At 40.0% G+C, this 12,752-nt stretch overlaps 2 protein-coding genes across 2 annotated transcripts in view; both read left to right on the top strand.

The window, feature by feature from the left end:
* Positions 1 to 189: 189 nt before the first annotated feature.
* LOC116716543 (retinoblastoma-associated protein-like) lies at positions 190 to 4,509 on the top strand. Its single transcript, XM_032557366.1, has 10 exons — positions 190 to 455; positions 713 to 870; positions 1,224 to 1,369; positions 1,467 to 1,571; positions 1,672 to 1,785; positions 1,880 to 2,028; positions 2,119 to 2,149; positions 2,795 to 2,934; positions 3,186 to 3,232; positions 3,349 to 4,509. Exons 1-10 carry the CDS (start codon positions 322 to 324, stop codon positions 3,417 to 3,419), a joined length of 1,095 nt encoding a protein of 364 aa, XP_032413257.1. The 5' UTR covers positions 190 to 321; the 3' UTR covers positions 3,420 to 4,509.
* Positions 4,510 to 4,755: 246 nt separating this feature from the next.
* The window catches only part of LOC116716542 (short transient receptor potential channel 2-like), a 9,356-nt gene continuing 1,359 nt past the window's right edge, over positions 4,756 to 12,752 (top strand). Inside the window, 12 exon segments of the mRNA XM_032557365.1 lie at positions 4,756 to 6,148; positions 6,400 to 7,092; positions 7,916 to 8,116; positions 8,202 to 8,366; positions 8,466 to 8,640; positions 8,725 to 8,925; positions 9,623 to 9,785; positions 9,867 to 9,959; positions 10,154 to 10,346; positions 10,429 to 10,556; positions 10,642 to 10,714; positions 10,796 to 10,910. Of these exon segments, the coding sequence (XP_032413256.1) occupies positions 6,134 to 6,148; positions 6,400 to 7,092; positions 7,916 to 8,116; positions 8,202 to 8,366; positions 8,466 to 8,640; positions 8,725 to 8,925; positions 9,623 to 9,785; positions 9,867 to 9,959; positions 10,154 to 10,346; positions 10,429 to 10,556; positions 10,642 to 10,714; positions 10,796 to 10,910 (2,215 nt within the window). The 5' untranslated portion in view covers positions 4,756 to 6,133.

The following is a 12,752-nucleotide window of genomic DNA, read 5'->3' on the forward strand; positions in this document are numbered from 1 at the left end:
GTATTGTTGCTAGCAACAACACCCATTAAACGTGTGAATGCTTTGAAGATATTAAACTCTATCAAAGTACATGGAGACACAAAGCTTTTGCTTACTGTGCGCTTTGTTGCCCGAACAATTTATCAGGTTATTACGTAACACTTATACAGAGAGCAGAGTTTTAACAGATGGTGAGTAAATATTCTTTGATCACATGCAGGAAGATTTTAGAGCAGCACTGTAATTAGACTTTCTCCTTTAAATGAACTGGTGTGAGATACATTAATCAATGTGGAGAGCAGCGATTCTTTGCATGAACAAGATGCACAAAGTTGAAGGTAAATGTCTGTGTCTTTGCAGGGCTCTCCGCTGTTTGAGCTTCTGAAACAGGAGCATGCGAGCGCAGCAGCGGAGCCGGTGGAGACTCCAGCCAGTTTCAGCCAGCCGCTGCAGCACAGCCACACCGCCGCGGACCTGTAAGTTGTCACACTACCAATCTGATTTTGACTTCTTGTGAAACAGAGCCCAAAAACGTTTAGACTATTACAAAACCACTATGAATCATAAATGCCGTTATAGGGGTTGGTCAATTCCATGAGTCATAACAAGTTTCCTCTCCACACAGCGGTGAAGCTTTATCAGTGTTTAGATTATCATTAAAGTGGAAAGTTTTTGACTCCGTTTCGATACTTTGACAAACTCCTCCCTCTGTTTTCTGTATTGCATGTTGCAGATATCTCACACCAACACGCCCAGGCTCGCGGGTCTTGCCTCCTGATTCCCCGGCCACGCCTCCCCAGCAGCCCGCTGCTTCTCAGTCCACCTCCCAGGCGCCCTGCCAAGCTCCGAGGCAGCCAAAGTCTAACTCCCTCAGTCTCTTCTATAAAAAATGTAAGATGCGCTTTAGTCGTTTTGATCATTCTTTTATAAGGATGGCTGTGGTACTGCCTCCTTGGCAAATGTTAACATATCACTTGAGTTCATGTACGAAAGGGGTTATTACAGAATCCAGCCAGTGAAACTGATTAATAGATCTGAAATTACATTCGTCTCAAATTTTATTATAAAGAAAATTTTAAAAGGTGATACCCCATTCAACTTTTTGTGGTTGTATTATGACTTGATGCAAAAGGTTGAATACAAATCGTGTTCAGCTAAACACTGTAGCTGCCAGTTTAACACACTGATTGCCTCCTATCACCCACTTTTCTCCTATCACTTATTTATTTTATTTTTATTTGTAGTGTACCGCCTGGCCTATACAAGGCTAAAGACTCTCTGCTCATATCTGCTGTCCTCTCACCCTGAACTGGAGCCCATAATATGGACCCTGTTTCAGTACACCCTGCAGCATGAGTATGAGCTGATGAGAGACCGCCACCTGGACCAGGTACTAAAGCGGAGTGAAGTTCCCATTAATTCACTTTCTGAGTTACTTTCATCTTTCTCCAACTTCTATGTTTTTTTTCCCTTTCTTTCTTATTCAGCTGATGATGTCGGCCATGTACGCCATATGCAAAGTGAAGAGTGTCGATCTGCGCTTCAAGTCCATCGTTTCGGCCTACAAGAACATGACAAACACCAACCAGGAGGTGATGCAGCCTGACAAACATTCTACGCTGCTGACGCAAACTTGTTTAAAGTTAAAATTATGACACACTAAACCCTCAACTGTTACTCCGACTTCTGCAGACCTTTAAGAACGTGCTGATCACCGAGGGCCACTATGACTCCATTATTGTCTTCTACAACCAAGTGTTCATGCAGAAGTTAAAAACGAATATCCTGCAACATGCGTCCATCAGGGTGAGACATCACAAGTCACAATTACAGCAAAGTTTTTATAAAAATAATTTCAGAAACGTCAGTACTTAAATGTTACTTCTTTTACTTTTTGCAGCCGCCTCCCCTTTCTCCAATTCCACAAATTCCTCGCAGCCCATACAAGTTACCCAACTCTCCTCTGCGTGTGCCTGGGAGCAACAACGTCTACATCTCCCCTTTGAGAAGCTCCCGCATGTCCCCGGGTATCATGACTCCTCGCTCCAGGTCAGTCCTGCCCTTTGTTGGTGAATTTAATATTACACACTCTAAATACAGACAGCGCTTTTAATGCATTTCTGTATTTTGCCTTTGCAGAATGTTGGTGTCCATTGGTGAATCATTTGGAGTGAGTAGTTATCAGGATTGAGGTTGCACATTGCTTTGCAGAATTGTTCAGAATTAGAGGCTGCAAAAAACAAATACTCAAGTGAAAATTTATTTTCAAGTTGATGAAATCTGACTGAACTTTAGGTATATTGGGAAAAAGAATGGGCAGACATTACAGTCTGCAGATGTGCTGTAAGAGCTGTGAAAGTCATTTCTACAAAGAATTGACTCTTAAGGCTGAACCTAAAGAAAGGCACCCTTTGAAGATTTTTTATTAATAAAAAAGTTTGAAAAACTGTGTCCTTTTCCTTTACAATGATGTACTACTTTGTGTTGGCCACAACATAAAAGTTTGTGGCTGTAATGTGATAAGATGTGGAAAGTTTCAAAGTATCTTTTGTAAGGCACTGCAATATTCACTGTAAACCAGTAAAAGAAAAGGTATACCACCAGTTATTTTCTATTAGTTCCATTAAGACAATATCAAGGTACGCAAGAGGTATTGTTTATGTTTGTGAGGTTTGAGTGTGTTCAGTAATTGATTCATTTCTACAAATAGTGTTTGAATTTGTCACAATGAACGCCCGGACATATTGTGATCAGATTGACAACTGTGCAGTCAGTTGAATTTCCCTCTCTGGTTTTGCCTCTTCCGTTCCTGCAGCTGGGCAATCGCTTCCAGAAGATCAACCAGATGGTCAACAGTGAACGCTCCCACAAGAGAACGATGGACCAAAGCGCCGCCATCAAGCCTCTGAAGAAGCTGCGCTTTGACGTGGACGGGCAGGATGAAGCAGACGGCAGGTTGGTATCAAATACCTTAGCCAGGGCCGTACTAATTAGACGCTGTCATGTTTTATAATTCCTATCCAAAACATTTTGTTACACATTTTGCCTCATGTGAATAAAATAAGAATGGATTTTCTTTTTTCCAGTTTAAATGTTTTTGTTAGAGCATGAAATGACAATTCCTGTGTTTTGGAATCAATTAAATATCAAGTTTGTCAAAGGATTCAAATGGTGCATTTCAGCTGAGTTTGTTTATTTTTATGCAGCAAACCTGGAGGGGATTCGACCCTGATACAGAAACTTACAGAGATGAGTAAGTGAAAGTGGCTATCAGTTCCCATTTCTGCTTTTGTTGGTTAAACTCTGCGTGTTTTTGTAGCACTTTGGTTTGTTTCGGTTGTTCATGAAGTGTGGTTTCCGTTTCCTCAGGCTCCACTTGGAGTCGCATGCATGAGCAGAAGATGAAGGAGGAGCCCGAAACGAGGGACGAGCCACAGTAAAGCCTGCCAGGCCCACCTGCACTGTTTGTCACTAACACTTCTGTTAGTTCACACATTAAGTGGAACATGCAGCTTCTCTGTACATTTAATAATGTGTTTTAGTTTTTATTTAACTTTGAGGATGCGGAAGACTTTCTTCGCTTTTTGTGTTTAGGCTTGAAGTAATTTTTATTACAGGATTTTTATTGTTCTTTGGACTTTGATATTTCCAAAGAACATTTTTTTGGTTTTAGGAGTGTTATTAGTTATTTCTCGTTGAGGAAGTCATTGTTTCTCCTCATGGATCTTCAGTATATCAACACATGATGGGTTTTTTTTATATAGCAAAAGCCTTAATTATGATTCAACATTTCTAGTGTTAAATCATGGCTATTGTCTACACAGTAGGAGTAAATTTTTTGGTTTTCTTTTTTTTTTTTCCAATCAAATCCTAACATGGGAAAACTGGACACAGCGGGGGCGTTTCAGATGGCCAATATGGATCACTGGCCGGGGTGGTATTCTGTCAAGGGGGAGCACAAACACACAGAAATAAAAAAAAGATTATTTCAGTCTACATTTTTGCACCAAACAAGTTTCTACACTCATATTTTCTAAAACACTGATTTTTGATTTGTGAAATCCATAGGATGCAGAAGGAGTAGCTTACCCAGGGTGTGGCATTCATATTATACACAACAGGAAGTCAGCCATGATGAACAAAGGACACAAAATATTTCTTTGTGGCCTGAAATATAAAATTTTCTAATGGTTGTTTTTTTAAAAATTATTCTTAAAACAATACGGATCAAATGCAAAAATCTCCAATATGATTTAAACTCTTGTATTAGTTTTTACACTTGTAATTTTGGGGAATAGAAGTAAAAGATCCAGAAAAGGTGAGAAGTTCATCACTGATCATGTGTAGCAAGAACATTGAGCAGTACGTTGTGTAACGATAAATGTGTTTATAGTCTAATCTATTTAGTAGATTCCACCAAATCAAATGTAAGAAAACATCCGTCATGTTCTGACTCTGTCTGTTTTTCAGTTGTTGAAAGCAGTTTTTTCTTCTGCTGTTGCAAGATTGTTAAACTGATTATTGGAAAAAGAAATGTTGCTCAACTGATTTGATTTCTGTTTTGTGTTTTTTCTTGAAATACAAAATCTTTCAAACTTTTAAAGGCTTTTTCTTTTCTTTTGTCAATATTCCTTATTTTAAAGTTCTTAAGAGTCTTTTTTCCTTCAAGTTGAAACATATTACCTTTTTTTTTGGTAAAGCTTATATTTACACTTTAGTTTCTTTATGCTTTTCTCACTTTGTTTAACTCTGTATCTTATTTTACATTTAAACTCCCAATTTATGGATTGGATTAGGAGCTCATGTAATCTGTAATTTCTGCTACATGAAGTCATATTTGCATGTGGCAGAAGTCCATCGGGCTTCCCTTTTAGATAAAACTGTAGTGTCATCAGTTGAACGATAAGCCACTTCCTCCTTCAGTAACCGTATTTAGATTGAAATTATCCCTTTAAATTTAGAGTGGAGAGAAAACTGACTCTTATTAAAACCCCAATCAATGCATCAGTAATTGCTCATTATTACTTTTGCATTACAGACACAAATTTTAGGTTATTTTGTTTAATAGACCGATGCAATTTATTTCATAACTAAACTACCAGAGTCAATACCAGGTAGAATCCACTGCTGCTGTAATAAAAGCTGGAGGTGTTTTGGGGCGGCTCTCTTCCTGTTCTGATCACTTATAGACCGAAATTGTTGCCCGGCCATCTATTCTCTCCTGCTCTAACTTGTCCCTTCTGGTTGCTTCTCTGAGCTTGCCAGTTTAGGGGGTCCTGACTTGTGCGTTTCCATCTTCTTTCCATTTTGGAATGGTAAAGTGAATGAGGGCTCTATCAGTGGTGTACAGCTTGGGCTTGGCAAACTGAGTAACCTCAATTTGCTTCATCTGTCTCCACAATGTTATCCTTGACTTGTCTCCAGGGTTTCTTGGTTTTGATTAGGCTCTTTTCCAAAACATTTGGTGACTTTACAGTAGAGCTATGTTTTTACAGGTGGAAGAGTAGACAAAGGGTGACTATAATAGGTAACTTCTGAAGGCAATTGGTTGCGCCAGATTTTTTTAGGGACATCAGAGTCAATTGGAACGAATTCACAATAAAATATGCGTAGTAAGAAAAAAGTTTGCTTTTTCTCATCCCGTTTGACCTTTTATAAAGTGGACTGAATGTTGATAAAACGGGCAAATTAATTAGTGAATCTTTAACTGTGAGGTGCTTGTTTATCCAGGGTGCTTTGCGCTTCCTGCTCCTCATCTGGGGAGCAACAATGACAGCCTCTTTAATTGTCCTGTGGTGCTGTTACTAATGGGGAGACCAGGGATAATTCCTGTTTGAAACAGTTTGCTTTCAGCCCAGCCAAGCATGAAACACTTTAACCAGGTTACATTTTAATTGGCCCTGGCCCCGGGGACATTCAGTTTTGTTATTGAGTTTATGGAAGATGATGAATCCATCTAGTCAGGCGGTAGCACATGATCTCCACAGTGCTCAGTTCGCTGATTGAAAGGGAACATACCAGTCTATTGGTATCTTTCACCTCCATCTCTGAAGCGCATAATAGTTGGTGGATATCTACTTCATGTCTCCAAAGACTGATCAGGCTTTCGCTTTAGGATCACAACGTTAAAGAGTGGATTGGTTTGTCATCAAGAATGGAAAACCTCACGGTGAGTTCCTTTGTATTTATGTGCTTTACAGAATGGGCAATCACAAGGAGAAAAGGGTAGCTTTACACTTTTTTTGTGCTGCAAATATGTTTTAATTTCTGTCTTGTTTTCCTTTTTAAGAAGCAACATGTCAATCAATTCTATCTTATCAAGGCTAAACAGAAAACTTTGCTTCACTTGCATGAAATATTAGCTGTTGAATTCACTGTTCATTTGTGACTAGATGGTAACTTTCTTGCATTTTTCCACAGCCAGAGCAATGGCGAGAGATCATGAACAAGAAGATGCGCTTCCCTCCGGCGCTCCTCAATGCCATTCAGGAGGGAAAAATAGAGATGTTGTGTGGACTGCTGAAGACTGGGGATGGCATCATTCGCCAGCTGGATGAGTCAGAGGACCGCCAGTGGAGGGAGGCTCTCAACCTCTCCATCCGCCTGGGCAATGAGGATGCCATGGATGCCCTTCTGCAGGGAGTAAAGTTTGACTTCCGGCAGATTCACGAGGCTCTGCTGGTGGCTGTGGACACAAACCAGCCCAAGGTGGTGAAACGCCTGTTGGACCGCCTGGACCAGGAGAAAGGCAACAAGATGGATGTACGATCCTTCTCTCAAGCCATCTTCGACCGGTCCATTGACAACTCACAGTTTGCCCCTGGTGTCACACCTCTGACACTTGCCTGTCAGAAAGATCTGTATAAAATAGTCACCATGCTCACTCAGAAAGGGCATGGCATCCCATGGCCACATAAGATATCCTGCGCCTGTCTGGAGTGTCGCAACGGCCGGCAGTACGACCTGCTGAAGTTCTCCTTGTCTCGCATCAACACCTACCGTGGCATCGCCAGCCGTGCCTATCTGTCCATCACCTCCAGCGATGCTATGCTCAGCGCCTTCAGTCTCAGCAGAGAGCTCCGCAGGTTGTCCCAAAAAGAGCCCGAATTTAAGGTGCCCTCTTAAAGTTTTCCTCCTTTTCTTTTGGTTTCCCCACATGCATCACATCAGACAAATATAACCCTGGTAAATAAAAAAGCATTTTACAAATGAGGATTTTGTATACTCTGAGAAAAAACTATCCAAATCAATATGGCTCTTTATGGAATCAGTAGGTATAGCAACAACAGCAGGAACTCGCAATCAGTCTGTAAGATCATTGTGGTAAAATTTCGTCCTAGTTGATTTTGGCAAGTTAAAGTCATGCCAAAGAATCTTCATTGGATTAAAGTCTGGACTTTGAATAAACCATCCTAAAACCTTCATTTTGGAGCCATTCAGGATTAGACTTCAGACTGTGCTTTGGCCCTGCTGCATAACCCAAGTAGGCTTATGCTTATGGTCAGAAACTGATGGTTGACCATTGGTCCCAAAGTCTTATAAAAGTTTTCCCAACCCTTTCCAGACTGTTTGGTGCCTACATTTCTTCAGATCTGAACATCATGTCGTGCCTTTTAGTTTTGCCTACAGGTTGTAATTAAGTGGTTTCTTGGTTCAACATGTCTTTCAGTAATTAGGCCTGGGTGTGGCTTGTGGAATAAATGCAGCATGGTTAATTCATAATTTATCAAGGTTGGCGATCCCTATTTCATATAGACCCATCACATCGTTTGAAAACTTACAAGATTAATATTTTTGTCTTTCATTCTTTCTTCATTTGAGCTAAAAAAAAATTGTGTCAACAAAGTAAAAACAAAAATACTACAAGAGGCAAATACTTTTTGCATATCACTGTTCGTCTCTGTTTAGTTGGAAAAACTAATTGTTTCTCCTGCAGCCTCAGTACCTGGACCTGGAGCAACTCTGTCAGGAGTTTGCCGTCGAGTTACTGGGCATGTGCCGTAACCAGAGTGAAGTCACCACAATCCTGAACAGCTGTGGAGACGAGAGCCAGGACGCTTTGGACCAGGAGGCCTTTGAGGAGGGAATCCCCAACCTGTCACGGCTGAGGCTTGCAGTCAACTACAACCAGAAGCAGGTGAGCAGATTGGGACATGGTTAGCTCCATGTGAAAAAAACTCTTATTTACCTTAATAACTTTATTCTCTCTCTGTGTTTGTTAGTTTGTGGCCCATCCGATCTGTCAGCAGGTTCTTTCTTCCATTTGGTGTGGAAACCTGGCAGGGTGGAGAGGCAGCAGGACAGCCTGGAAGCTCCTCGTCTCTGTTGGGATCTTTCTAACCATGCCTTTTCTTTGCCTCGTCTACTGGATAGCTCCAAAGTCGAAGGTTGAATAAAAATCGCTACATATCTTACAGAGTTTTAAGTCTAGAAGTGACAGATGTTACATGTGGTTTATGCTCAACAGTCCTCTTGTTTTTCTGCAGGCAGGAAAAATGGTTAGAATCCCTGTGATCAAGTTTCTGCTTCATTCTGCGTCGTACTTGTGGTTTCTCATCACATTACTCGGAGAATCCATAATTATGGAGATGTATCGTGACAAATTTGCATCCCGTCAGCAGAATATTCTGCACAGCTCATTCCACATGGTGTGGGTGGTTGGTAGGTCCAGTCTGTCAGGTTTAACATGAGCTAACACCTCCAGTCTAACTGGAACGTAAAGGGAGTTCATTTTCTATCACGCAGGATTCTTCTGGTACGAGTGTAAGGAAGTCTGGATTGAGGGCTTGCGAAGCTACTTCCTGGACTGGTGGAACTGCTTGGACATGATTGTGTTGAGCATGTACTTGGCATCCTTTGCCTTACGTGTGCTCATCATGGTCAAAGGTCACTTCCTGTGCCATGATCAGAGCAACAGTGACGAGTGCATCTACTTTACTCAGACTGGTGAGAAATTGGTGCCAAGTTACTCAGCTAAAGTGCGTTGGGAAAAATATTTACACACATTTTGGAACGTCATAACATAATTGTGTGTTAAAAAACATACAATTATGTTATTTAAAAATAAATGACATAATTGTACACAGTTATGTTAAAAAGTGTGAGCTGTATTCATATTCACCTTGCATGAGTCACTAAGGTGTAGAACCACCTTTTAGTGTAATTATAGCTGGACGTCTTTTGGCTTGTTTATCAGTTTTGCACAGGTAGATAGTGAATGTTTTGCTAATTGTATCTCTTCAAAATAGCCCAGGCTCCATCAGATTAGTCAGGTAATAATTGGCTTTCACAGAACAACTTTATCTTTGATAAACTTTTGCTTAAATTGTCTCTTATTTAATAATTAGGTGACTTCTAAAGGTAATGTCATGCATGCAATGGGTTTTAATTAGAGGTTTTAGAATAAAGAGAACCAAATACAAATGAAGGACATGCATTTCATTTGTTTTTGAAAAATGTTTAAAACGGCATAATCATCCTCTCGTAATCATCTATGCCAAACGGATCACATAAAATCACAGTAAGAACCACTGAAATACAATTGTAAAGTCAAGTTTTAAGGGTATAAATGCTCTTAGAAGGCACCGTAAAACGATTCTAAAAAGCTTTTGTTATATTCAACCGCTTTGTGTTTATGTATAAGGTCGTGACAACTGGCGCCAGGAGGACCCTCAGCTCATCTCCGAGGTGCTGTTTGCAGTAACCAGCATGTTGAGCTTCACCCGGTTAGCCTACATCCTGCCGGCCCACGAGTCCCTGGGAACGCTGCAGATCTCCATAGGGAAGATGATTGATGACATGATGAGGTGACGGCATTGCGACATCTGGATAGTCACACAGCTTAGAGAGGAACTCGAATCACATGAACAGATGTTGCTCTTTCACAGGTTCATGTTTATACTGATGATCATCGGGACGGCCTTCCTCTGCGGCATCAACAATGTCTACGTTCCTTATGTCATCTCCCCACATCTTGGCAGGTGAGAACATGGGCAGTTCAGCTTGATAAATACTGCAGGATTATAGAAGTAGTGATGATATGAACACAGTAGCATGAGCCTTTGGAATGCATGCATTGTATCTGCTGCAGTTTTCTTGCAAACATTTTCAAAGCCTTTTATTTTTTTTCATAAAATCAATCTCATTTTGTTGATGCTTCACAACTTTACCGCAGGTTTAATGAGACCTTCAACTTCTTATTCTGGACCATGTTTGGTGTGGCCAACCAGGACTATGTGGACATGCCGCAGTTTGTTTTAGCGGAGTTTGTAGGAAGGATCCTGTACGGCATCTTCACCCTCGTTATTGTCATTGTCCTGCTCAACATGCTGATCGCCATGATCACAAACTCCTTTCAGAAGATTGAGGTACGGAGCAACAGGTCTGGAGCTGTGTTTGGTAGAAGATGAAGCTCAGAGATGGAATCTGAGGTCCTTAGTGTGATTTTAGGACGATGCAGATGTGGAGTGGAAATTTGCCCGGTCTAAACTGTACCTGAGCTACTTCAGAGAGGGCCTCACCATGCCTGTGCCTTTCAATATCATACCTTCTCCCAAAGCTGTGTTTTACATCCTGAGGTAAGTTCAAATCTCCCACAGCACTTTACATGTTTTGGTTTGCTATTAATGCTGTGTTTCGTAATTTTCTGAAATTGTGTTCAAGGGGGGTTTTTAAATGTCTCTGCTGTTGCTGCAACTTTAACTCGGAGCAAAAATACCCTCCTGTAGCCTCTATGGTAAGAGTGTGTTCAGTGCTCTTTGCTAATCACTTTCTGCGTTACGTTAATGCATTAGACTAAATGTTTTCTTTGAAAAAGTCTAACGACAAAGGAACGGAGGACAACCTGCCTTACCGACAGCAGGTGATCAGAGCTCTGGTGCAGCGCTACATCGAGTCAGCTCGCAGGGAGTTTGAGGAGACCAAGAGGAAAGGTAACAAACTCATTATATAAACACAGTTAAGTTGCTATAATATGATCTGTGAGACATAGAATAATACCAGTGTTTTACAGTATGAAAAGTAAAGTATCACACTGTCTGCAAGTTGCATCTGTTACAATGATAAGTTGCATCTGCTGATTGGTTTAAGTAGAGAGGACTGTGCCAATTTGCTAATGTAATGTCTTAGAGACGCAAACAAAAGGGGGAAGTCGCATAGTGCGATATATTTCATACATAAATCTCTGATAGGGTCACTAGTTAATAAAAAAGTAAGCTATATGATATAAAATAATCAAAGACACTTAAAAAATAAACGGAAAGAAAATGAAACTGATGACGACAAAACACATATCAGCGAGTGGTAGAAATAATTAAGACTTAAAGAGCAAACATTGGTAATGTTAATTTTTATTTTTTCATTTGCGTTTGGCTTTATAGTTCATGATGGTTATATTAATTTTTGTGCTCAAAATCAAGAAATTGGGAAAAAGTGTTAATTAAAAAAGAAAAAACACAAGGCTAATGTGATTCTGTTAGGATTCTGGGAGATCCAATCTCTGACCTCATCCTGACCAGCATTGTTTCCAACACCAGCGCATTTATCTCAACAACTTTTGTCAGCAGAATACTTTATTTATAATGGTGCCCTACTGTAGTTTCGGCATGTTGTTTAGATTGAAGAAGTTGTACTAAGCTAATGCTTCACATGTAAAAACACTGATGACCAATCAGACGGTAGCCGCAGTCAAACACAATATTGTGTATTTGGCATAGACTGGAAGGATAATTAGATGCCTCAGGCCATTTTTTTGTAAAAATTGGAACGTAAGAGTGCTCACTCCAGTTTCTGTTTTCCAATAAGTGATGACACATCGATGAGGAAATTTAACTGCCATACTATTCAACCTATTTCGGTATGGTCTTTTCGATGAAGAAATATTTTCAGGTCAGATTAAGCTGAGAAGTCTTTGCTGTAGATTTTAATGAACTAATAATTAATTTAAGATATCAAATAAGTTTCCCTTTCAGCACTCCATCCAGGAGCTTTGACTATAAGTTATTGTTAGTAATAAGGCTGTTCCCATCCTCTTCAGCCTGGAGGAAGCAGTGTCCATGATTTCTGCAAACAACTCCATAATTTTAATTTATCAAACCATCAAATAGTTTTGCGTTTTAGCTCAGTTCAGTGCATCCCATTTCTAGGCCCGAGAACAATGAGCTTATTTAAGACGAATGTTAAAACTTTAACATGCATTTGTGGATGCTCTGAAAACCGTGTCCATTAACAAGGAGGTTATTCTGAGTCTGTCCTGGGATTTTAATTCAAGAAAATGTTCTGTTCTAATGTGGTGACTCATGAGAGCCCAAAGATCACATCAGTTTTCTGCTTTATCTTGTGTGTAGAAATTAATTTGGATTCCCAGAATCCGCCAAGATGTTTTTTCCCAGAAATCAACCAGTTCTGTGCCGTTTTGTAACTGGATTTTTCTGTTGTTTTTAATTGTTTACACAATGTCTCATAAATCGTTGAGACTTCCCCCCCCCTGGAGCTACTTTCGACTGTAAACAACTTCTCTAATAATGTTTATAACATTGCTGTGACAATCTTTAAAATAATTTATGTACTCCCAAAGACATGTTCTTAGTGTATTTAGAGATTGCATTTGTACATCGTCGATCTGACAAAGAACTGACAACTTTAATTTGCCACATCACAATTTGATTTAAATTGTTTACTCATCATTATTTTAGGTTTTGAATAAAACAAAATTAAATGTTTCATGGTTGGTGGATCCTGTAGATGAGGCCAGATTGCCATTTAAGCTGCTAAAT

The sequence above is a fragment of the Xiphophorus hellerii genome, unplaced genomic scaffold (assembly GCF_003331165.1).
Source record: "Xiphophorus hellerii strain 12219 unplaced genomic scaffold, Xiphophorus_hellerii-4.1 PGA_scaffold_64__1_contigs__length_250000, whole genome shotgun sequence".
Lineage (NCBI taxonomy): Eukaryota > Metazoa > Chordata > Actinopteri > Cyprinodontiformes > Poeciliidae > Xiphophorus > Xiphophorus hellerii.